The sequence below is a fragment of the Parasteatoda tepidariorum genome, chromosome 2 (genome assembly GCF_043381705.1).
Source record: "Parasteatoda tepidariorum isolate YZ-2023 chromosome 2, CAS_Ptep_4.0, whole genome shotgun sequence".
NCBI lineage: Eukaryota > Metazoa > Arthropoda > Arachnida > Araneae > Theridiidae > Parasteatoda > Parasteatoda tepidariorum.
Genome location: NC_092205.1, coordinates 94,304,105 through 94,331,729, shown reverse-complemented (window position 1 = coordinate 94,331,729; position 27,625 = coordinate 94,304,105). Strand labels below are relative to the sequence as shown.

Sequence of the window (27,625 nt, the reverse complement as noted above, 5' to 3'; positions counted from 1 at the left end):
CAGAACGCATTTGTATTGCTTGAGTCGGTAACTGCCCTAATGTTTCAGAATGTATGGCGTGAAATGGACTACCGCCTAGATGTTGTCCATGTGACCGAGGGCAGTCACATAGAAAATCTGTAATGCATGTTTACGAATTTTTGAAGTTCCTTCTACATTCTGTGCAAATTTTATCAACAAATTCCATTTCATTAAATAGATATTTCCGTTTGTAATCACTACAATCATTTTGAATTACCCTGTATAATATGTCTATAAATGAGAAATGCAGATGAGTAACACCTATAGAATTACAAAAAACATGTATTTTCCTACTTAGTTTCTTATAAATATCAAGTAAAATTCAAATTAAATTCAGACTATGAATTAATCAAATTTTGTGATAAAAAACACTTTCACTTTCAATTAAAAAAAATGAAATTGTTTTCTTTCATAAAATTTAAAAACAGAAAGATGGACAGAAATTATGTTATCAACAGCATGTCTAATAAATTATTTGATGTTATTCACAGCAGATTGATATATATATATTTCTCTACATTATTATTTATTACTTTTCATGATGTGGCAATTCTATGGGTGAATCGGATTGAGCACTGCACGAAGCTAGGAGTTCGGGAGGGCGACCGATCTGAGAAAATTTATAAGTATTATAACCGTAGTGAGAAGTTCGATCGACAAACTCCCCCTCGTTTAAAATTCCGAGGTATACCATGTGCTGATATGCTTTGGATTTCCTAACAGATTCTGGGGAGAGTCTTCTCCTGATTGTATCGGTGACGTAAACAGATTCGATAGTTTTCTTTTTTGGAGCTGAAAATTGGGCACGTTTTCCAGACGCACTGTCATTTTTACAAGAACCAACACTATCTGAGATTACTTTTATAGCAGTCTCTTTTCTTGAGTCATGGCAGCTGGAGCTTCTTTCCGTTTCAAGGGATAAGAAATCGGTTAATAAATCTACACCTAGAGGCAAAGGTTGAGACTTCGAACGAGCCCTGCGATCGGTGAGTTTGTTTTCTCTGACCTCCTCTTCCTGTGATCTCCATTTGTGGTGAAAAAGCTCTAACTTAAGCCGGCTAGGTGATTTTAACTCCACCGAGTCATCTCGATAAGAAAAACTGCCGATAGCGGGCAGCTGATTGACTAGAACGAAATCGACTGTACGAGGGTAGGCCTTGCACTCGCTCTCGGCGTTGAGCTGGTGGCGATTGGCTCGTGCGTACAAAATGGGGCTGGTCTGTCCAACGTCAACGTGATTGGAATATACCCTAATGCGATGCCTGTGTGATTTCTTCTTGGTCTCTTCTTCGTCTTTTTGGGGTAGAGATTCTTTTCTGGAATGTTTCAAAATATTAGTGGTACTCTTGGACTTACCATCGTCCTCTTTAAAATCAGAGACTGTCTCAATTTCTTTGTTAGTAGAGGGGTTATCAGTGTTAGTAGCAGCAGCAGCTTGGTTAGTATCAAGAACGTGATAAGAGTCATGAGAAATGTTATCATCGGTATCCTGCATGCAAAATTCTGGACTCTGGAAGCCTGCAAGATCAGATTCTGGAGATACTACACCTGAAACGTTGGCAGAGCCGTTGGAGATTTTTCCGAAATCGGGGGCCGTGTGGGGTGTGGTCGGCTCGGAAGTGGATTTGGGAGGAAGCAGAACATCCTTTGGTACATCTGACATTGAACCACAAGACGAACTTGTTACCGGCAATAAAGGCTGAGGAACTATGGATGAACTTATACTTTTTGTTGGTGAAGTAGGTGTCCTACAACTAGTAGATCTGTGAGGAAATAAAAATCATAATAATGAAGATACTTAAACAAATAACATGTTTTCATTCAGCGGAAGGGGAAACTAATTATTGTTAAACTAAATTATACTCCCAGTGGCAGAATTTTTTTGAACTATCTGAGACTAAACTCTCTAGCACTAATTTCTTTCTGCAAGATATTTTTAATACTAACTAACATATATGTTACTAATTTAAAATTACAAATACACTGTGTTTACAAAAAAAGCTATAATTTTCTTAATTGAACAAACAATCATTTTTTATTCTAATATTATCGGTGATATTCTCACATTTTGTGGGGGAAGCACATATTATTTACTTCTTTGCATTTCTTAAATAATTAAAAATTACAAAAACACAATTGAAAAAAATTATTAAATATCATGAAATGCGCAGTAGTAATTACCAAAACAAAGATAGATTAGATTGTTGTAATAAATAATATCATATAAAAAAATATTGGATTTAATAACTATGGAGAAATCAATAGTAAAATACAAAAATTTGATAGAATTATTGCCTTAAAAAATAAATACTCAAATGTGAGATTCGAATTTTCCATATTATTTTAAATATATCGGGATGTTTAAAAACCACGTGAAAATCAATATCAATAACTGTCAAATATACAATCAAAACATCATATCGATTTACGATACTGGTGTAAATTGAGGGAGTCAAAAAGTCATTATCTAAATGCGCGATTAAAATATTATGTGTAAATTTCTCTTAAAAAGAAAAGTATATATTTTTTACTTTTCAAAAGAAAAATCTTTCAGCAAGAACTCTTTAAAGTTCTGCGACAAGGTCGCCATGGTTCTGCCAAGGGGATTGTACTAGGAGTGATGAAGCAACAAAACTTACAATTTTCAGTTTTGTTTAGCGATATCAAAGCAGCCAACTTCAATTTATAACACATTTATTATTTATATAAATAACATCAATGACCATACAATAAGGCTGCAATAAAAGCATTTTTTTTTTTAAATTTCAATGTTAATCTGAAGAATGAGAGCAAGTCATTATACACCTCTGTTATTATACACAAACCTCATTACTGTGAAATCAGCGGAACTATCATAATCACTTCAGATTAATTGAATTTTGTTTAATCCGGTACATCATGAATACAATTTATTTTGAGCTATTAACATATGTTATGTACTACATTAATGTATGCAAAAAATTTTATTATGAACTAAACAAATTAAAATAAGCTTTAAAGTTATAATTACTATAATAAACTATTTTAACTATCTAATTTGTCTATCTGCTACTTTCAACAAAGGAAGAAAATAGGAAATAGCATTGATCAAAATAAATTATTGGGATTTATTCATCATTCATTACACTAATAATATAACTAGGTCAGGTATTATTTTATAACATACTATACTACCATACCTAATTATTTATTATCTATGATGTATCCAGTTTCCTTTCATGTTAAACATGCAAAATACAACAATAAATTATTGCTGACTCACGGGACCAAACATGTGTTTCATGTGTGTAAAACCATATTTCATGTTAAGCAGTTTTGCGCTAATGAGGTTCAACTGTAAATGAGAACTATGAAAAAAACTACAAATAGGTGTAGAAATTAGGAAATTAAATCAGTGGACAGCAGACCAGTGACTAAAAGATATTACTAGTTCATACACATTTTCACTAGTCCATTTACTTTTCCTTCTTAGATTTTTTTGGTAAAAAAAAACATAAAAAATTGAATTTAAGCAAAACATGAGGCTGAAAATCAAAAATCCGAACCATAATACCATCTTTCAGCATCAATTGCTGGTTCTGCAGTTTAGGGAATAGTCTGATTAAAAAAAAAAAAATTGACTTCTGTTACAAATACAGTAGAGTCCCGATAATCCGAGCCCCGGTTATCCGAGTTTCCGCTTTAACCGAGCTATCAAATATTTTAAGGATTTTTTTGTTCTAGTTTATTTTTTNTGCTTATGCCTACGTAACTGGTTACTGTTACTTCTAACCTTTTATAATTTCATACAAATCAGCTAAATAATAACCCGACAGATCAAAAATATACAACCTATTGATTGCTTTTAATATGATAAATTCTACTTACCTTTGAAATTGTGTTTTTTGGAAATTATTCTGTCTCACAAATTCAGATACTTGTTTTTGTGTCCGTCCACTATACCTAAAAAACAAGCATATTAGACATTTTTTTAATACTTTACTATTATGATTTTCAGTAAATAAAATATATTCTATTGTACTTCTTGAACATTTTCATTTTTATAAACTAATTTTTAATTAATTAAAATAAACATGTCTGGTACTTATTTCATTAAACTTTCAATAACATCGGTAAACGTTAAAAAAATTTTGTCAGTAGCTACATAATTTTCGGTTTATAGTTTTGAGATATCAATTTTAGGTTATAAGCTCAGCTAAAGACAGCTAACTCTACAATTAAGCAAACTTTTGAAATATTAAAAATATTGGGAGAATTAGTATAAATACTAGATGTTGCTTATAATGTTCTAACTAAAGCAGAAAGTGCTCAAGACTACAATATATACACTACAAGCCAATCAAAGGCAAGATAGAATACTTTTTGGAGCAACAAAAAAAAAAAATGTAAGTGTTAAAAAACAAAAGAAATTATGTCAGCTATTTTTATTTTGTTCCCATCTTTTGACTTCTCAATTTGTTGGCTAACTTCTCCTAATAATTAAAAATTTAACTCCTAATAATTTAAAACTTCTCCTAATAATTAAATAGGCATTTTTAGATGTATTAGCATAGTTAAATAAGTGCATAAAATCAATGAACAAGCTTTGATCAGTAAAATGAAATAAAATGTTAAGGATATAGAGAAAACATGGCAAAAGATATAAAGATTTTTTAAAGGAGAAGAAAAAAATTATTAAAAAATGTTTTAAATAAAAATTAACAAATTTGAAAATAAAATTTTTAATTAAAATAGTTTTTAATTAAAAAAAAGGAAAATAAAATAAAGAAAAGATATAAACTTTTCATCAGCTCACACGATTATATCAACAAAAAAAAGTTCTTTTGTCCATTGTATTAATATAGCCAAACCAAAATATATCAATACAATAGTGTGAAGAACACCAAATAATTGAAACGAATATAGAACTCATGAAGCAAAAAATGTAAAATAAAACAAAAAAGGCAAAATAAAACAATTAAGCAAAAAAATAAAAAAATAAAATTGCCTCAAATAAAGAATTATCTAGAATTTCCAGAACTATGGATAGATTAACCTTTTATGGAAATAAAAAAAATATTTGTATGCAACATTTGCATTGTGTAACAAATTGATTTGTTCATTAAATTAGATTTGATTGTACATGCATGGTTTTATTTTCAGTTCCAGTTTTCCTGTACTTATTTTATTTTTAAAAAAACTAAAGTAACTAAACCAGGGTGGCCACTCAAATCTAGAAAAAAATTCCCTGTACATATTATACACAATATATAAAGAGGAAATACAATTACTGTGCTCTTGTGAGTTATATTGGGCTAACTATACTAGATTTAATTTCTGGAAAAAATTAGAGAAAAAAAGGAACATCTGAACATACTTTGCCATAGTAAATGAAATCGTTTAGCATAGTTGGAATATCATTCTTAAATATTCAGAGCCCAAATATAGAATAGAAATAAGCATACTATATAGGTATAAACAATAAAGTAGTCTGAAAGAAGATAGGTTATGTAAAATAAAACCCAAATTTAGGTACAGAAATGAGCATACTATTGCTTCAATTCTACAAACAAGAACCTTCCTCAGTGCCTGAATACAAAATGTATGATTTAGCCACTAATAAAGGTTCTTGCTTATACAGGGTTGCCAATCAAATCTGGAAAAAAAATTCCCAGCATTTTCCCTAATATACTCTATACAGAAATAACATACAGAACAGAATAGAAGAACATACAGAAGTAATATACAGAAATAATCACTCTGCTCTTGTATGAACTATACTGGAGTAATTATACTAGCTTTAATTGCTGGAAAAATTTAGAGTAAAAAAAAACAGCTGAACATACTCATATAATGCTAAATAGTTTAGTATAGCTAAAATATCTTCCTTAAATATTCCATAGATTGCCCTTTGAGTGGTCACCATTTTTTTAAAAGACAAAAATAAAAAACGAAATTCCCTGTATTTTTCAGTTTGTAAAAAAAAAACTTAATATTCCCTGCTGTTAATTTTGGTGATTTTTAAATTCCCTGAATTTTCCAGGTTTTCCCTGTTATAGAAACAAAAAAATTTTTCAACCAATGTTTGAGCTTGATTCATGCCGTAAGCATTTATTCAATAAGGTAATACACAAAATTTGTTTAGTTAATGAGTCATGTAAACACAATTTATTAGAAACAAAGAAAATTTCATACCTGAAGGATGATCCTCTGCTGAAAATTTTGGGTTTCATACGCATTCCTTGTTTTGCATCAGAACAGCGAAAAAATGTGTGATTTTCAATGCACTTTTTCCAGAAATTTTTACATTCATTTCGGCTATCAAAAACAAACTCCACAGTATCCTTATAGAAACCCTAGAAGTATATGAAAAAATTGACCTCAATACCTATTTTAAATTTTGTTAAGCCTTAACAGTGAAGAATAGCTTCACATATTTGAATTTGGGGAGTGATTTATCGACAATGTGAACCTTCATCTATGAAAAGGTACCCCAACAAAGGATCGAGTTAACACGTCTTATATACTAGGGAATTGGAATTGTATTTTTGTAGTGGTAGATACACTACAAATTATTTCAATTTGCTTAAAAGCAAGATAATTGTATGTTTCGTATAATAAATGTAAGTTTTTTTATAATTTTTTTAAGATGAAAAATATAAAGAAAAAGACGTCATTGGTCACTACAGTAGCAGTTTCAGTTCATAGTGGATAGTGGGATGCAGTTTCTTTGTAGGATTGAAGTATTATGGCCGTTTCAAATACATCTTAATATGGATATGATGTAGGGATATTTATCAAAGAAAAATCATTTGGCAAAAATTAATTTATTGTGTAAAACTTAAATTGATACAAAGCAAAATTATAAAATAAAGACAAGAAGTTCCTTAAAGAAATCAAAAAATCATTCTCTTAACATCTAGAATTTCTGTTACGATAGACATTCAGTGGTTGGAACTGGTACGCTGATGCCTCCAGTCCAATCGCCAATAATTCAAAATTAAAAGTCAAATAATTGTTCCCAACTGACAGTTAGGAGCAAGGAAAGAGATCCATGGTTGGCAATTTATCAGAAGATAACGTAGCTTAAAATAAAACCAACCCCCCATAATCAATGTTAAATTTGAAAATAATTTGGCGAAAGTGAATCGCCAAAAAGAATGTGAGAATTAGCAAAACCATGTAAATTAAACATTTTTGGGGTAAGTAAAACAGAACAAAGATTTATAAATAGGTTGTTGCTTTTGATTTGGTCGCGATAGTGAATTAATGAGTCTTACATTAGTATTGAAATAAATTTAGTTGTTACATTGATTGTTAAAAAAAGAATAAAATATTTCTTATTCGCTTTTTATAAAATGTACTGAAATTTAAATAATTGATTTAATTTAATTAAAATTTGATTAAGAATGATTAAAAAAATAAGTTTAAGAAATTAAAGAATCTTTAAAAGATAGGAAATATGTAATGCCTATTGTGGCATCACAGTCACATTCTCGTCGATGGTATGGAGTACCGCTATATGAATTTATTTAATGTATGCATCAAAAATATATGCAGAAAATTATATGTAGCATATAGCCTAAAAAATCTGGACTTTTTTAAACTCATGACAAGAAAAATAAAAAGGCTAAAATAATTTTAAATTAGAGACAAAGAGGATTTCATGTGCCATAATAATAACATGTTAAAAAAATCAATTTTAAAGTCCATGTGAAAATAGATCACTCTAAATATTGAAAAAAGTTAAGGTAAAGTCATATTTGTGGTGAAATCATCTTATATGGAATAAAATAATAAGTAAGTGCTGCTTAAAAAAGTAATTACTTAAATAAGCTATGCAAAATTTACGTATTGTAATAATTTAGCATTAAAAATACTGCGGGTTTTTAAAAACTAAGGGGAAATCGATAACAATAATCATAAAAACTAAAACCTGTAATGGTCACACCTGTAATTAAATGGAATAAAATAATAAAGTGCTGCTTAACAAAGTAATTACTTATAAATGGAATAAAATAATAAAGAAGTGCTGCTTAAAAAAGTAACTAATTAAATAAACTATGCCAAATTTGCATGTTGTAATAATTTAGCATAAAAAAGACTGGGCTTTTAAAAACTAAGGTGAAATCGATAACAATAACCATAAAAACTAAAACCCGTAATGGTCACACCTGTAATTAAATAGAATAAAATATTAATGAAGTGCTGCTTAAAAAATTAATTACTGAAATAAGCTATTTCAAAATTCAGTGTTATAATTTAGTATTAAAAATATAGGGCTATTAAAAACTAAGGGGAAATTGATAACAATAACCATAAAAACTAAATAAATTTATCATGAAATTTCGCTCGTCAAAAAGTGGCTATTTTGCAGGATTCTAAATTTGCATCCATATATTAAAATCCGTGTCATGCGATTTAATCATAGCAAATCAAGCATTCTGTCAGTCACAAATGACTTTTGAACCGATGTCAGCGTCACCATTTTCTCACATTATGCCCTCCAATGCAATTGTTACGCAACAGTTTTAAAAAGAATATATTATAGTCTAATGTAAACTTTTTTTTACGCATAATAGATTTCCATTCTGCAATTTGCAACAAAGAAATTTATGAACCATTGATTCTAAACCACAACTTAATTTTCAGTAACAATAACAATTGAAAAAAAAAGTATGACTTAGATTTTACATATCATATTTTTAAAAATCAATCAATCTATTCTGATTTTTGGAAAAGTAGTTTTTTTAAATCGAAAAACAAAATATATTTTAATTTTCATGGAAATTTATAAAATATTTGGATGAAATTCTTTTGAAATAAATCGGCTAGAATTTCTCTAATTTTAAACAAGAAAAAATTTAAAAAAAGCTTAGTTTTTATACTAATATTATATTCAACTAATATTATACTAATTAAGTTATTATATTAAATTTTTTCTTCTTTTTTTTAAAATTGATAATTTGTAAAAACTAAAAAGTAGTGTTTCACCGGCGATTTACTTTTGCAACATGTTTTCAACAGAAAGGAGTTATTTTTTATGAAGCCCCAATTAAAAAAGTTAAAAATAATCCTTTTTTCACATCATTATTCATTTAATCCTAACAAAAGCTTAGGGTACAATTTGTTTGTTTTCCTTTCTTGACAACTGGCTTTTTTCCACTGGTCATTGAATGGAAAATCTATGCATGATTATAAAGTTTTTGTGCAAATTTGCCCAAATAGTAGATCAGTTATAGAATTAGTAGCAGATCAGTTATAGAAGAGGTTAAAAATAGATATATCATAAAAGAAACTTTAAAAAAAATCTCAGATACAATAGATTGTAATATCAAATGTCTCAAGCAATCTAAATTTAAAAAAAAAAATTTAAATATTTAATACTTACTATCATAAATACAAAGTTCATATCAGATTTTTAAAGATTTAAAGTAAAAAATATCAGTTCAAAAAAATACTTGAATCAATGTAATAATTATAAGCAAAAAAAAATACTTACATAACCTTCAGGATGAAGCTTAACAAGAAATTTTTTCCTCTTAAAACTTAATTTTCTTATTTTAGCCCATGAAAATGTATTGATTTTGGTAAAGTTTTGAAAAACTAGCACACCTAAATGAACAACAGCTAAATTTAGGGGAACACCTTCATGGTCCTGAAATAAAAAAGAATTATTATTACATTACTGTTATTTAAAGTTTCTATAAATTTCTTCAAACAAATTCAAAACATTCCTTTTTCTCAAAAATTTAATCAGGGTTGCCCCAGAAAAATAAAGAACAAAATACATAGTTGCTTTTAGTAGCCTTACGAATGAAAATAGTTGCCAAAAACTATAAAAATAGTTTGCCTAAATAAGAACAAAAAATTTTCAATAATATGACTAAAAATTTATTAAATGATTAATTGTCATATACCATGATCCATTTAGTCAAGTTGGTAGCAAATATGATAATTTTAATATAGACGTTAGTGTTTAAGCACTAAATTTTTATGTTAAAAAAATTATTAGAACTGCAGAAAATTAAATATGTTTAAGTACTAGAACTCATTCAAAAAAATACTTTTTAATTAAAAAAAACATACTTTTTCAAAAAAAATTTCCCTTTTATCTGCATTTAGGAAATATATATATAGATATATATTTGCTACATGTGAAAAGTGATTACTCAAATTCGAAATTCTCATATCGTATTAAAAATTGGGTATTTAAAAATCAAGCAGAATTTCCTAGCGAAAACCGTTGAAAAGGTGACTGAGAAACAAAATAGACTTACAATGGAATCTGTGCAAATTTAGTGCAGTTAAAAAGTGATGACTCCAATTTGCAATCAAATTTTTTTTATTTTTAAAGAAGAAGAAAATCATTGTGTACAGAACCCAATTTATGCAACAACAAAAAAAAACATCACTAGGAGTATAGAAAAGTCTTCTTTTCCTGAAAATAGTTGCAGATAGTTTAATTTTACCTGCTTGTGGCAACCCTTTATAATTCAAAAACAGGGTGCATAGCCAAATCTTTTAACAAAAGTAAGCACCTTTAAAGTACTTTTTAAGGACTCAAAAAATTTTTTTACGCACTATATACATTAACAAAGTACAAAATAATTTTCAAAGAATTAATTTAATAATTGATCAAAATAACTTTCCTAGTTTCTGAGAAAGAACTCTCTTCTTGATTATATTAGCCACCATAAAAAGACTGAGAGATTTTTCGGTTCGATTTCAGAGGGTGGAAAATGAAGCTTGAAATTGACAATAGAGTTGTACACAAGAGTGCAAGAATCTCACCGAACCCAGCTAAATAGACGCACATGCGGACTCGTAGGCATTTCAGAAAATATGTAAAATGATTGGCACCATCATACGCTATGGAATGGTACACTGAAATGGATTGTGGTTGTGAAATCCATGAATAGAGCAATGTGAAATGTGAAAATTTGCATAATATGCAGCAAAAATATACATGGTAAAGAAAAAAAATCCCATTTTCAAAAAAGGAAATTAAGCACTTTTAAAAAAAAAAACATGGAAAAAGTACCTTTAAGGCCTTTTAAAAAACGAAAGTCGAAAATAAGCAACTTTAAGCACTTTTCAAAAACACTACACACCATGAAAAAAGCTGTGATGCAGTTTAGATTTATTCCTCAGACAAATACAATGACAGAGCTTCATCCTGGCAGTTGTTTGATCATGGCAATTGATAAAACAACCAGCATTTCTTCACAGTAAGATGTATTTTAAATCGATCATGGCTGTAAGCCCTCTCATAAGATTTTGTATTTTATAACCGTCGTTGAACAGCCGACCAAATTTTTAGTTTACGGCTATCAATGTTCAACGCTGTAGCCTTTTAATTTTGAACCCAATCCCAAAGACAAGGGAACTCTTGGATCAAGTATTAGGAGAAATTTTTCCTTCGTGGAGGACTTTTTGATGGAACTAACCCATACTTGCCTTACATGGAGAAGAAAACCATGAAGTTTCCCCATGATGAGCCTGACAGCAAGGGGAATCTAACCCATGATCCGTCTACCACTGAGGATATTTTATTCAGCACTACGGTCATTACGAGCCGGGTGCGGAATTCTTACCGACCAGCCATAGCTGGGAGTCGAACTCGGTTCGCCTCACTGGAAGGCGAACGTTTTATCTCCTAAGCCACCATGGCTCACAGTAATATTTGAGGAACGTTGGAGCCGGCTATTTGTTAAACTCATCGAGGGAGAAGGAAGAAGAAAAATAGGGAATGCTAAATCCATGGTCAGCTGACACTCCTATCTTATGAGCCTGCAATGCACAAAACTCATAAAAATTCAAAATTTTCACTTTTTTTCTAGCGTAATTTAGCATTTCTAGATAGTTGGAATCTTACAATAAGAGTAAACTTTTAATAAAGAAAGTTATTTTAACAGACAAAAAAAATAAGTTTAAAAAATAGGAAAAATCTTTAGATTTTCAAATTAATCATTAATAGAAGATAATTAGAAAGTTTTAAACTTGAAACAAAAGACAGGACAATATTTGATTAAACCAGAAAAAAACTGGCAGATCTAAGTAGTCCATTAGAAATCTGAGTAGAGTTGGTAGATATGTGTTAATATTCCATATCTAATAATATTAATTTGTATCTAGTAATAATGTTCATCATCATCATTTGTGCCACAGCTCAGAGTGGACCTTGGCCTTCTCCAGAACATCCTTTGACAGAAGATAATGTGTTAGTGTCCTTTATTGATAAAAAATAATAATAATGTGTTAGTGCTTTTTATCTGTTTGAAATAAAGAGAAGTTTGAAATAAAGCCTACTTTATTTAATGTTACAACTGTATTGCCTAAAAAGAAAAGAAAAAAATTAATCAATCACCTTATCAAACGTCATTCTTACTCTGTACAACTCGCAACGCCTGGCTCTTTCCAAAAGATTGAGATCTGCTTCAGCAGGAGTTTGACCTCTAACAAAAGAATACAAAGTAAATATTTTTGTAAATATCACAACTATTTAATTATAAAAAATATTTTAAAAAAAAGGTCATAAGAAAACAAAGATGAATAAGTTTTATTCAATGAACAAAACTTTGTGCAGCACATTCATGTCACATGAAACAATTTTATTGCTTCTTAAAATGGTTTGCATTTCGGCTTACAAATTTTCCAAGGTAAGCATTACCGCAGTTAAAGTCCAAATTAAATAAAAACAAATGAGAATCACAACAAAATTTTACGGAATCTTTTAATGAATGAAACTACTACAGTACAGAACCAATTATCCAGTATCCAGAAAACCGGGAAACCAGAAAAAAATTTGCTTGGTTTTCCCGTTATTTTAAGCTAGAAAGATTGAGGGAAAAAGTGGAAACTTTATTCATTCTTGAAGTTGAGTAGAGGTAAAGGTAGGTGGGGAAATTTTTCTCCCTGTTTTTTCAGAGAAAACTTCAATATTTCCTCGGAAACCCCTTTAGGTTGAGAGAAGGCAGGAGAGGGACAAATTCTTTATTTTCTCCTGTGAGTCTGAAATAATTGGTGGTTTTCTGAGAAGCCGCGGTCAATCAAGCATAAAGGAGCGTCATGTTGATTTCATTTTCACTTTGATATACAAGGGGAGGAATGCATTGCATACACATTTTAATGAACAGAAGGTAGAAGAGAAATAAAAATATATCCCTATACTTTACTTAGAGAAAGTTAAAAAAAAAGAGAAACAGAAATACAAAATATTAATTGAAATATGAAAATGATTGAAATACAGCGTTTTTTTTATGCAATAATAAAGTAGGGATATAATTAAACTTAAATTTATGATTTAAAAATAATCAGCAGAATTTAGTAAATTGTAACTCAAAACATTTGCTGTGCTAGTGGGGAAATTTAGAATCTAGAATGAAAATTTAAAATAGAACAATATCGTCTGAAAATAAAATTATGAGTTCGTACCTCCCAGGAATTATCAGGAAAACGAGATTCTAAAGAAAGTCAGGGAATTACCCCGAAACCGGGAATTGTCAGAGCCTATTCCATTTTATTTTTTTTAATATAGGAGAGCTTTCTTTTTCTTATTTTAAAAATGTTATTCTTCTTCATAGTAATGTGGGTTCGATAAAACGGCGATAAAAGACGTCTTCCAGCCAATTCAGAAATCCGGGATAATAATTGTCTTGAGAATTTCGGATGATTGGTTCTCAACTGCATTATAATATTGAAATATAACCATCAGCCTCAATTACATATTGTAAGGTGATTTTTAAAACTACTTTTAGGCTGGTTATGATAGATTGGTGATTTATAGGCTACAAAACCATTTATCTAAAAAAAACTTTGAACTAAACCTAAGGAATCAGGTAGGAAAATTAATGTTTTGACACAGGAATTAGTTGCAAGAATTATTATTTTTTAACTTCAGAAATTTTTCTGTCATAATTTTTTTAAAACATCTTTATACAGAAAAATTTGCATACATACATGATCTTTCTGTGGTTTTCCATAATTTTTTTTTCTAACTCTTCATCTTGATATGCTACAAATTTATACTTTGTTAAATAGGAATGATCAATGCACACTTCAGGATTAAAATCACCAAGATCAGCTGAAATTCAAAACATTAAAAGTTTAATATCAATAAAAAAAAAACTATGCAATTTATATATATGCAATTTAATGGCAAAGAACCAACCATAACATAATACCCAAACAACATACCATTCCTTTATATTAATTGCTGGCCCAGGGAATCACTGATAATTGGTTATATATATAACATATATACAGTTAATAAAACTTATTAATTTTCTTCGTTTCTTACTTTGTTTTTTGTGTATGTATATATATTATCTACTATTAACTTACTTTCGTTTTATTTCTGCTTCCGCTTTTAGTTCGGTTTTGTTTTTATTGTGCTATATATATATATATATATAGAGAGAGAGAGAGACCTTAAAGTAAAGAAATTATTTACATTTAACATTTTCAGCAATTTTTAATTTTCAAATTTATTTTCCTATGTCATTAAAAAAATCATTAAAAAAATATCATGGTTAAATATCTCATAGATTACGTTTTGAGTGGTCACCATTTTTTAAAAGACAAAAATAAGAAACAAAATTCTCTGTATTTTCTCAATCTGTAAAGAAAAAAAAATCAAAACTCCCTGTATTTCCCCTGTTATGTTAGGGGATTTTTAAATTCCCTGTATTTTCCAGGTTCTCCCTGTGGGGTGGCAACCCTGAAAACTTAGAGAAAAAAAGGAACAGCAGAACATACTTAAATAATGTTATCGTAAATGAAATAGTTTAGTATAACTGAAATATCATCCTTAAATATCCCATAGATTACGGGTTGAGTGATCATATTTTTTTAAGAACCAAAATAAGAAACAAAATTCTCTGTATTTTCCCAGTTTGTAAAGAAAAAAAATCTAAATTCCCTGTATTTTCCAGGTTTTCTTTAGTCTCCCCATGGAGTGGCAACCCTGAGTACAANAAAAAAAAAAAAAAAAAAAAAAAAAAAAAAAAAAAAAATACTATTTAAAGAAATGAAAATTTTAAAAAAAAATTTCATAATCATATTCTTTAATTACACTTAAGTTAAATTACTTTTCTGTTTGTTCCAATACATCAATACTTACTTAGTGAAATCTCAAATGGTATCTTTATTTTAAAACAATCTGGAGATTTAATGTTCTGCTTAAAAATTGTGATTTCATTTAACATTTTTATTTTTTTAATCACATTTCTAATATCTCATAATTCTAATTAAAATAATTCACTAATTTTTAATCTAACTACTAATAGATTTTTTAACAAAAATAACTCGCAAAAGACTTTTTGAACAATCATTTTTAAAAATTTGGTGATTATTTAATTGTTAATTGGATTAAAATCATTTTGAAGAAATATACAAAATAATGAATAAAATTTTTTGTAACAACTAATTTCCATGAAGAAAATTTACTTTCATTCACTAGAAATAATAAAGAAGTAAATGATTCTAATTTACCCTAATNATATATATATAGAGAGAGAGAGAGACCTTAAAGTAAAGAAATTATTTACATTTAACATTTTCAGCAATTTTTAATTTTCAAATTTATTTTCCTATGTCATTAAAAAAATATCATGGTTAAATATCTCATAGATAGATTACGCTTTGAGTGGTCACCATTTTTTAAAAGACAAAAATAAGAAACAAAATTCTCCGTATTTTCTCAATCTGTAAAGAAAAAAAATCAAAACTCCCTGTATTTCCCCTGTTATTTTAGGGGATTTTTAAATTCCCTGTATTTTCCAGGTTCTCCCTGTGGGGAGGCAACCCTGAAAACTTAGAGGAAAAAAGGAACAGCAGAACATACTTAAATAATGTTATCGTAAAGGATATAGTTTAGTAAAACTGAAATATCATTCTTAAATATCCCATAGATTACGGGTTGAGTGATCATATTTTTTTAAGGACGAAAATAACAAACAAAATTCTCTGTATTTTCAAAGTTTGTAAAGAAAAAAATCTAAATTCCCTGTATTTTCCAGGTTTTCCCTAGTCTCCCCATGGAGTGGCAACCCTGAATACAAAAAAAAATTTACTATTTAAAGAAATTAAAATTTAAAAATAAAATTTCATAATCATATTCTTTAATTACACTTAAGTTAAATTACTTTTCTGTTTGTTCCAATACATCAATACTTACTTAGTGAAATCTCAAATGGTATCTTTATTTTAAAACAATCTGGAGATTTAATGTTCTGCTTAAAAATTGTGATTTCATTTAACATTTTTATTTTTTTAATCACATTTCTAATATCTCATAATTCTAATTAAAATAATTCACTAATTTTTAATCTAACTACTAATAGATTTTTTAACAAAAATAACTCGCAAAAGACTTTTTGAACAATCATTTTTAAAAATTTGGTGATTATTTAATTGTTAATTGGATTAAAATCATTTTGAAGAAATATACAAAATAATGAATAAAATTTTTTGTAACAACTAATTTCCATGAAGAAAATTTACTTTCATTCACTAGAAATAATAAAGAAGTAAATGATTCTAATTTACCCTAATAAAATTTTATCATAGGAGAATAGTTTAAAAAATTTTGGTATCCAATTTTTTGCATTTTTTAAATAATGTAATTTTGCATGGCACAAAAAACAAAAAAAAAATTTGAGCGAAAGCAACTGAATAGTTCCTGAGAAATCCAATTTGTAAAATGCTGTAATTTTAAAATTTAATTTCTCAGGAACTATTTTACTGCTTTCTCTCAAAGTTTGTATTTTGACAAGTATTTTGACAAGACAAAATTACATTCTTTAAAATGATGTGCAAAATTGTATACTTAACAATTAAAAAAAAATTTACGATTATAAAATAAACTTATAAATATTTACTCATTATATTTATTATTATATTAAGTTATTTTTTGCATGGAATTATCTACGGATAAACGAATTTCATAATTGTCTACAAAAATTTTCAATTCGTTTAAGAAGTTCTTGAGATATGGTGAGATACACAAAAAGTAAAATTAACATTAGGTGGTCCAAACTGTGGACCATTCTTCTGGGTCCCCAATTTATTAAGTCAAATTATTGGGACCATATTTCACAGGCTGCGGCTTCCCTCTATAGTGTGAGGGTCAAAAATCCAAATGTTTTAAAAGAAATTTTATTCAGAAAAAGTACATTTTTGTGTTTGGTTTCTTAACTTATAATATCATTTGCTCTAATTATTCAGCATATTCCCTAGAACCATTACAGGGTTGCCACAGAAAAAATTAACAAAATAGTTGCTTTTAGTTGCCAAAAACTATGAAAATAGTTGCCTAAATAAGAACAAAAATATGACTAAAATTTTATTAAATGACTTAATTGTCCTATACCATGATCCGTTTAGTCATGTTGGAGGCAAATATGATATTTTTTATATAAACATTCATGATTTAGCCCTAAATTTTTATGTAAAAAAAATTAGAAAACTTCGTGCAGCACNTTTTAGTAGCCTAAAGTATGAAAATACTTGCCAAAAACTATGAAAATAGTTGCCTAAATAAGAACAAAAATATGACTAAAATTTTATTAAATGACTTAATTGTCCTATACAATGATCCGTTTAGTCATGTTGGAGGCAAATATGATATTTTTTATATAAGCATTCATGATTTAGCCCTACATTTTTATGTAAAAAAAATTAGTACATTTGTAGAAAATTAAATATTTTAAATTACTAGAAATCATTCCAAAAAATATTTTTTTATTAAAAAACAAACATACTTTTTCCGAATTTTTTTTTTTAGTTTAACTAAGAATTGATTTAGCAAATATATATATATATACATATATATATATTGTGAAAAGTAATTATTCAAATTTGAAATTCACGCATCGTTTATTGTATTAAAAATTGGGTTTTCTAAAATCATGCAGAATTTCATTGCAATGACTGTTGAAAAGGCGATCGAGAAACAAAATAGATTTACAATGGAATCTGTGCAAATTGAGCGCATTAAAAAGTGATGACTCAAATTTGCAATTCAAAATTTTTTATTTCGTGTTCAGAAGCTATTGCAGACTGCAGGTTGTCAACCCAATTTATGTTTTAAAAAAAACATCGCGAGGAGCGTGGAAAAGTCTCCCAAGTTGCCATAGTCGCCCCAGGTCGAAAATAGTCACATTTCAGTTGCCTGTGGCAACCCTGCATTAAGATTGACTCCTACAATGTGAAGGTCTGTTCATTAAATTAAAAATTATTCAGAGTAATATGTTTTTTTTATTTTTTTTTGTAAACTGTATATGTATTCATGATTAATTTTTTCCGTTACATTAATTAACACACTACAATCACATACCTGTCAACCAGGGTTGGCAAGGTTTAGGACAGAATGGATTAATCCACGGTTTAAACCGTCCTGTCCAAAACCCTTTCAACACTTGGACGGCCGAATATTCGGTATACCCAGAACGGCCGAATATTCGGTATACCCAGAACGGCCATAAGCGGTCAAATTGACCGCTCCTTAAAAACAGTGATAAAAATTGAATGTTAAGGTATATTAGGTCAGAAATTGTTATTTTCATGTTGTTTTCATATGAAACATAGTTTAAAATATTTAATTTTACTCATTTATTGGAGAAAAAAAACATATTGAGTTAGTGGCTAAATGATAAAAAATAATTGTACTAAAATAAGATTTAATGCATTTTAACTCTTTATAAACACAATAAGAGGCTTTTGAGTTAATAACTATTTAATATTTATTATGCTACAATCATTATTTAAATGGGATATATTAATAGTAATTGGGGTAATAATTAGGAAATATAATAATTTACTCACAAAAGCGATAGCTCAGTCTTTTTCACAAGAAATACATACACTAACTTTTCTCACTTTTGCGGTACATGGTCCACAGATATATTTCTTGCAGTTTTCACACATATTGACTGTTGTATTACCTTTACAATTCTCTGCTACTTGACATTGTTTCCTTTTTATACCACGCGTTATGGGATCTGTTGAAATGTCCTTTTTAGGAATTTTTTGCACATGTCAAGATGTTTGTTTCTTAACTCATCTGATAATTTCAAAATAAAGTCTCTGCAACTTATGTTGATATTGATCAGTTCCTTATATAAAACCCACGGATTTATGGCTGCTAAGTCAAGAATGTTGAAGAATACATGAACTGGCCAGCATCTCACAGAATATTTTCTTGCCATCTGATCTACCACATCAACACCATATTTCGTAGAGTTGTAATATGTTATGACTTCCGGAGTCTTTTTCTCTGTATTTGATGCATTCAAATTTGGATGGAGGGAGCTCAGAAGAAGAACATTTTTTCTTTTTTTGCACTGATATGAGGTTAATGTTATGCCTTTACTGTGCAATATTTTGCTGGAAAAAAGTTCATCCTTTGTTTTCTTGAAGCTTTCAGGAATTTCCTTTTTTGCTCTATTGATTGTTCCTACCAAATTAATGCTTTTCTGTTTCAAGTTTTGAGCTAAATTCAGGGAGGTAAAAAAATTATCCGTTGTAACATTTCTCCCACTATTATAAAATGGCTCCACCAGTCTGCATACTGCATGCTCTCCGACAGTCATTGCTTCAGGACGCTTCTCTTCTTTTCCAAGATATGGAAACGCATTCAAAATATATTTTGATGCCACATCTGTAGCTAACCAAAATTTAATGCCAAATTTATCTGGTTTATTTGCCATGTATTAAAGAAATTGGCATCTAACTTTAGTTGGAAACAGTTGTTCATCAATGAAGATATTTTCTCCAGGCTTATAACACGATAGGCAATTTTCAATGAATTGCTCCCAAATTTCAGAAACGAGAGCAAATTTATCAGTCACTAGACGTTGTGATCTCATTGATTTCAAATCAAATCTTAGGTATCTAAGAGTTTCCTTGAATCTATTTCTTGGCATTGTTTCAGGAAAATAATTATGTCCCCATTTCTTTTACCACAAAACATCAATCGAAAGTCCTATTGCAAGTAAAGTACCTCGAACGTAAAGCAAAGAAATAAAGGCATCTAGTTCTTTTAAAGAAACTTTCCAGTTTCTATTTTTGCATCTCACACTTTCTGCTTCTGTACACTTCTGTATATGCTTCAACATGTTTTCATTTATAAAGAGACGCCATGTGCTGCTTGCAGAATTAATGCCGATATTTCTTTTCGCAAACGGTGTGGGTACACTTTTTTCTTTCAAAACATTTTGTATGGGCAGTCTTCCGGCAATATTTTGCTGAAGGTATTTCCATACAGTTTCATTTTTCGTTATTTCTTCCTCAGAATTATTTTTAGATAACATAGAATCATCCAAATTATCTCTTTTCTTACTTAATCTTGGTTTGAAAGAACAGCATTTATTTTTCCCTTGATTTTTTTTCTGACTTTGAGCAAGCAATAATTCTTCATCTGGTTCAGAATCACTATTAGAACTTGATTGACAATAATCACTTTTATCGCCACAGTTTTCAACATCAATTGTATACAAAGAGTCTTTTTCATCATCAAAATTACATTCATCTTTCTCATTATCAGAATTATTAGCTTCAGAACCAGAATCATCTGACGAAATAGTTTGCATCATCTGCAAAATTTCTCCTTGAGTTAGCAAATTCTTTCCCACAGTTCTCCAAGACATTTTGAATTACAGAAAGAGAAACAATAAATAATAAACGATATATAGATAAAAAAATAAAGAAAACTTTCCAGTAAATTTGCTCACATAGTTAGAAATAACATATCACAACCACATAATAACATAACACTAAATATGATGCACGCCTTCTGAAGGAGACAAACGAACATTCCAAGAATTCACGCATGCGCAGATTACTTTCAAACAGGTGTGACTGAAGGTCACCCTCTATCTTTCTTTCTTCACACCCCTTCATTTTAGTATAATTAATAATGCCTTAAAAACGAAAGTAACAGAAATAATTAAAACCGGTCATTTTGACCAGTATTGGCGGTTTTAGGTATATTGTAAATTTCAAAAAAAAAACTAATCAAAATAAATGAGTGAAATTTTTTGTGGATGATGCTTATTAATATTTAGGAAAAGTCAGAAAAAATCAAAGAAATGGGTGAAAAGCAAAAAAAGGTAAACACGTTTCAAATCGTTTTGCGGTCAAAATGACCGGTCTGGCCGTTTTAGTGTTAATCAAATTATGTTACAATTTTATTTGAACAATATTTAAATGGTAAAATAAACGTAGAACTAATAACATATTGATAATTAAATCTACTAGAGAATATTTATTTTTAAAAGTATAATGTTTTATTAATATTGTTTGACTCTTCAACTTAATTAAACAAAGGATTATTAATCAGTAATCAAGTTCAACTGGTCCTCTCACTCAATAGTTCATAACTGAAGTTTGACCTTGCCATACAAGTTAAGCTGTAAGGGACTAAGTGCTTGGTTAGTCATAAACAGGTTTATTTATCTATAGTACTATTCAAGAATACTTTTATTTCATTCGTGTTTGACTCTTTCAGCATACTCGTGTTCGACTCTTTCAGCACTGGTGATACATCACCAGTGTCAGTAACTGAAATTAATGTTATGCCTTTCAAACCTTTTAATACATTTTTTCAGTTATTTTGTATTTCCAATTTAAACTAATATATTTATATTTAAAAGCAATTTTTTATAAATAGATGTCTTTTTTATGCAGAAATTATAACATTTTTAAAAAAAAAAGTATCTGGAAAAATAAAAGGTTAATTTTTAAACAAATTTAGTATTTTTTTTAAAAAATTATTATTATTTTTTAATATTGCATAATTTATCCTTTTGCAAAAACATTATTTATCAGTATTAAAAGCATATTTATATTTAAAGGATTAGGTATTCACTTTTGTTGTTGAATGAACTGTGGAATTTCAAAAATTATAAACCTTTTCCTATTATAATATATTATTTTCCTTTAATAAGTTAAAGTAAATTGTATAAAAAATATCAAATATTTATTGTTGCATGTAATTATTATGTGCACAATGATTACAGGTATATAATTTTTACCTTTCACTTAAGTTCAAGGTTTTGGACACTTTAAGACAGTTTTATCCAGTTTACGACAGTTTAAGACAGTAAAACCCATGTGTCCTGTCCAAAACCAGTTTAGGACGTCCAAAACCCAAACCCTGCTGTCAACATTTTCTACATTTTAAAATGCAGAAGATTTTACATCTCTTCAATTTTTAATTCTTATTCAAAGTATTAATAGCACAGTTATTGGAATATAGTACGCACCATTGAAAGTAAGTGTTTTAACACAATCAGCTGAAATCTAAAATCAAATAATCTAAATCTTTTTTTTTTTTTTTTTTTTTTTTTTTTTTTTTTTTTTTTTTAGTTATCAGATGCAGAGAAAAATCTCATACCTCACCATATTATGTACATCTCGTATCTCACTGTATAATGAACATCTTATATTTTGCAACACTGACCAAGTTGAAGCACAGAGCAAATTCAAGACGTCATTGTCTGACAAGGCTTATATTCACACACATCAGTGAGTACATAAGTATTTCTAAGAAGTTGCAAAATTTTGAATTTCAAAGATTTAAGTCTCTGTGCAGAAAATGGTTCATAAATGCAAAAAAAAAAATTATCTGTATAATCCACAAGAGCTGACAGCCATACAATCAATTGAACAGATATCATTAAAGCATCACATTAGAAAATTTAATAAAAAGTAAAAGTTACTTAATTTAAGTAAAAGTTAGCTTACCTTGAACAATGTAAGAGAGCAAAACTGCAGCAGTGCTATCATTGCATTGTAGAGCACCACTTATGAAATCCTTTTTGATTTGCAAACCAAACAGATATCTAAAAAAAATAAGAGAATATTTAAAAAGAAAAAAAAAGGTTTAATATTAATTCAACATAAAGATACAAAGTTTGATTTAAAAAAAACTATTCCATATCCTGTCATTTTAAAATAAATTTAATTAATCAAGTAGTTTTTCCGAGCCAGTTATTTTATGATTATTATACATAGTAAATATTATAATGTTAAATGTTATAATCAGGGTTCGTGATTTTTTTTAAAAAAGAATCAAAAAAGTCAGATTTTTTTTATTTAAATCGGATTTTTTTTATTTAAATCAGATTTTTTTTAAATTCAAATACACTGTAAGAACTTTCATTTATGATTAAAAAAACTTTGTAAATGTTTAATCAAAATTAAATTAATATTAAAACTATATTATAATAATATTTTAGAAGCTCTAACTTACTAAAATAATTTTTCATTATAATATATAGCTTTGAATGCATAGCAACCATTCTCAAATAAATGCATAATTGAAATTTAAAGATTAGAAGAAATAGAAAATTAAAAGAATACTTCAGGGGTCTGTCTAGGTTTTTCTGAGAGGTACCTATTTTGTGAAAATTTAGACATAATTTGTGAAAATTAAAAATCATATTAAAAAATTAACACAAATATGGTAAAAATATGGATTCATCATTTCTTATGAGACACAAAAATAAAATTTTAAGAAAAAGTATTTTGTCAACTTATTCCACCATTTTTCCTAAAGTTGAATTTGTGAAGGTACCGCTAAACAGTAGTAAATTTGGCTTGGATAGACCCCTGTACTATGGCTATTAAAACAAAGTTTAAATTAGTAAACCATAATTTTAATTTAAAATTGTGATTTCTTCTCTTTTTTTCTTGATTTTTNGTTGGAAATAGTCACATTTCAGTTGCCTGTGGCAATCCTGCATTAAGATTGACTCCTAGAATGTGAAGGTCTGTTCATTAAGTTAAAAATTATTCAAAGTAATATGTTTTATTTTTTTTTTTTTTGTAAAATGTATATGTATTCATGATTAATTTTTTTCGTTACATTAATTAACACATTACAATCACATACCTGTCAACCAGGGTTGGCAAGGTTTAGGACAGAATGGATTAATCCACGGTTTAAACCGTCCTGTCCAAAACCCTTTTAATCAAATTATGTTACAATTTTATTTGAACAATATTTAAATGGTAAAATAAACGTAGAACTGATAACATATTGATAATTAAATCTACTAGAGAATATTTGTTTTTAAAAGTATAATGTTTTATTAATATTGTTTGACTCTTCAACTAAATTAAACAAAGGATTATTAATCAGTAATCAAGTTCAATTGGTCCTCTCATTCAATAGTACATAACTGAAGTTTGACCTTGCCATACCAGTTAAGCTGTTAGGGACTAAGTGCTTGGTTAGTCATAAACAGGTTTATTTATCTATAGTACTATTCAAGAATACTTTTATTTCATTCATGTTCGACTCTTTTAGCATAGTGGTGATACATCACCAGTGTCAGTAACTGAAACTGATGTTATGCTTTTCAAAACTGTTAATACATTTTTCAGTTATTTTGTATTTTCAATTTAAACTAATATATTTATATTTAAAAGCAATTTTTTATAAATAGATGTCTTTTTTATGCAGAAATTATAACATTTAAAAAAAAAATATCTTGAAAAATAAAGGTTAATTTTTAAACAAATTTAGTATTTTTTTTAAAAAAATTATTATTATTTTTTAATATTGTATAATTTATCCTTATGCAAAAACATTACTTATCAGTATTAAAAGCATATTTATATTTAAAGGATTAGGTATTCACTTTTGTTGTTCAATGAATTGTGGAGCTTCAAAAATTATAAACCTTTTCCTATTATATTATATTATTTTCATTTAATATGTTGAAGTAAGTTGTATAAAAAATATCAAATATTTATTGTTACATGTAATTATTATGTGCACAATGATCAATTTTTAATTCTTATTCAAAGTATTAATAGCACAGTTATTGGAATATAATATGCACCATTGAAAGTAAGTGTTTTAACACAATCAGCTGAAATCTAAAATCAAATAATCTAAATCTTTTTTCCTTTTTTTTAGTTATCAGATGCACAGAAAAATCTCATACCTCACCATTTTATGTACATCTCATATCTCACTGTATAATGCACATCTTATATTTTGCAACACTAACCAAGTTGAAGCACAGAGCAAATTCAAGACATCATTGCCTGACAAGACTTATATTCACACACATCTGTGAGTACATAAGTATTTCTAAGAAAATGCAAAATTTTGAATTTCAAAGATTTAAATATCCATGCAGAAAATGGTTCATAAATGCAACAAAAAAAAATCTGTATAATCCACAAGAGCTGACAGCCATACAATCAATTGAACAGATATCATTAATGCATCACATTAGAAAATTTAATAAAAAGTAAAAGTTACTTAATTTAAATAAAAGTTAGATTACCTTGAACAATGTAAGAGAGCAAAACTGCAGCAGTGCTATCATTGCATTGCAGAGCACCACTTATGAAATCCTTTTTGATTTGCAAACCAAACAGATATCTAAAGAAAATAAGAGAATATTTAAAAAAAAAAAAAAAAAAGGTTCAATATTAATTCAACATAAATATACAAAGTTTGATTTTTAACAAAACTATTCCATATCCTCTCTTTTTAAAAAAATTATAGAGTTTAATTAATCAAGTAGTTTTTCCGAGCCAGTTATTTTACGATTATTATACATAGTAAATGTTATAATATTAAATGTTATAATCAGGGTTCGTGATTTTTTTTGATTTTTTAAAAAAAAATCAAAAAAGTCAGATTTTTTTTATTTAAATCGGATTTTTTTGATTTAAATCAGTTTTTATTCAAATACACTGTAAGAACTTTTATTTATGATTAAAAAAACTTTGTAAATGTTTAATCAAAATTAAATTAATATTAAAACTATATTATAACAATATTTTAGAAGCTCTAACTTGCTAAAATAATTTTTCATTATAATACATAGCTTTGAATGCATAGCAACTATTCTGAAATAAATGCATAATTGAAATTTAAAGACTAGATGAAATAGAAAATTTAAAGAATACTTCAGGGGTCTGTCTAGGTTTTTCTGAGAGGTACCTATTTTGTGAAAATTAAAAATTATATTAAAAAATCAACACAAATATAGTAAAAATATGGTTTTATCGTTTCTTACGAGACACAAAAATAAAATTTTAAGAAAAAAGTATTTTGTCAAATTATTCTACCGTTTTTCCTAAAGTTGAATTTGTGAAGGTACCGCTAAACGGTACTAAATTTGGCTTGGATAGACCCCTGTACTATGACTATTAAAACAAAGTTTCAATTAGTAAACCATAATTTTAATTTAAAATTGTGATTTCTTCTCTTTTTTTCTTGATTTTTAAAATGACAAAATAAATGTAACAGATTGTGTTTATAAATGTAGACATTCATCAAAAAATAAATAAATATTTAATCTATATATTTTTATATTAAAATAATTATTTTTAATTCTATATCAAAATAGATAAGTTAAGATAAATTTTTTTTTTTTAAATTCTATGTACTAATTGGAATTTTTTTTCATAAAATTTCTTTTTAGAAAATTAGATAATGTCAAAGATACTGTAAACATATTATAACCCTACTGCTAACATAGCTCTACAGCTTCAAATAGACTTTGAAGAGAAGAATGACACTATATCAGGAGAAAAATATCTGAATTCATCAGCCTTTTTTTTTCTTTTTCTATTTTTGACATATTAGGGTAATTTCTTTTCAATATAAATAAAATCTCAAGCTTCAGAAATATACATTTTCTACCAATAAAATATAATGTAGATTTGAATTCCACGCTTTTTCATTCAAAAGGTGGAATTTTATAACATAATTTGCATTATTTTTTGAAAAAAATCATGTTTATTAATTACTTTCTACAGCTATGCAAGTCTATATTAAGACAGCATTAAATGTTTACTTTAATCTGTACTTTCCATCTCAAGAATCAAAACATTTTTAAAAATGTAATTTCAAATGTATTGGAATTTAACAAACACCAAGAACGAAAGTAATTACGATAACTAAAATTAATTAATGCAGCAATTTATATAAAATATATTTTAAACTAAGGAAACAAAATAATAGAAGTATCAATAGTATAAAACACTGTTTTTTAACATTTAAAATCAATATATATATTTTTAAAAAATTAGTTGATTTAAATCAATGATTTTTTTAAAAAAATCATTTGATTTAAATCAGGATTTAAATCATGATTTACATCAAGCTGATTTAAATCAACAAACCCTGGCTATAATGTAAAAGTTATATACATAAAATAAATGTTATAATGTAAAAATGTGAATCCAATCCTTTTTAACAGTTATTACCAACCAAGGTGAAAACAAAAAAAAAAATTCCCTGATTTTTCCAGTTTGGTTTCATCAAATTATCTAAATTTTTTAACACATGGAGTGTATATATTTTTTAAGTTATCTTATTTTCATGTATCAAACACATTACAAAACACTTACATATTCCATTAGGGACAAAAGTAAACATTCATTTTTTTTTTAAAAAAAAAGAGAAAATCGTTAAAAGATTCTAATGTTTTTGGAAAAATATCAGATAGATACCTGATGCATAAGTTTACCTGATGAGAAATTAGATACCTGATGCATAAGTTTACTAATTTTCCATGACTTTTTGGGAATTGAAGATTATTTCTTTGATTTTTTTTTTCTCTTTGGTGGTCATCTAAAATTTAGACCT

At 27.7% G+C, this 27,625-nt stretch overlaps 1 protein-coding gene across 1 annotated transcript in view; it reads right to left on the bottom strand.

Annotated features, from left to right (window-relative positions):
* LOC107442943 (FERM, ARHGEF and pleckstrin domain-containing protein 1) overlaps nucleotides 1–27,625 on the bottom strand; it is a 98,981-nt gene that overhangs the window by 59,783 nt on the left and 11,573 nt on the right. The window contains exons 4-10 of the mRNA XM_071177028.1: nucleotides 25,308–25,405; nucleotides 13,963–14,086; nucleotides 12,371–12,458; nucleotides 9,503–9,658; nucleotides 6,196–6,356; nucleotides 3,889–3,963; nucleotides 555–1,784 (exon numbers count right to left, since the gene is read on the bottom strand). Of these exons, the coding sequence (XP_071033129.1) occupies nucleotides 555–1,784; nucleotides 3,889–3,963; nucleotides 6,196–6,356; nucleotides 9,503–9,658; nucleotides 12,371–12,458; nucleotides 13,963–14,086; nucleotides 25,308–25,405 (1,932 nt within the window). The remainder of the gene's footprint in view (nucleotides 1–554; nucleotides 1,785–3,888; nucleotides 3,964–6,195; nucleotides 6,357–9,502; nucleotides 9,659–12,370; nucleotides 12,459–13,962; nucleotides 14,087–25,307; nucleotides 25,406–27,625) is intronic.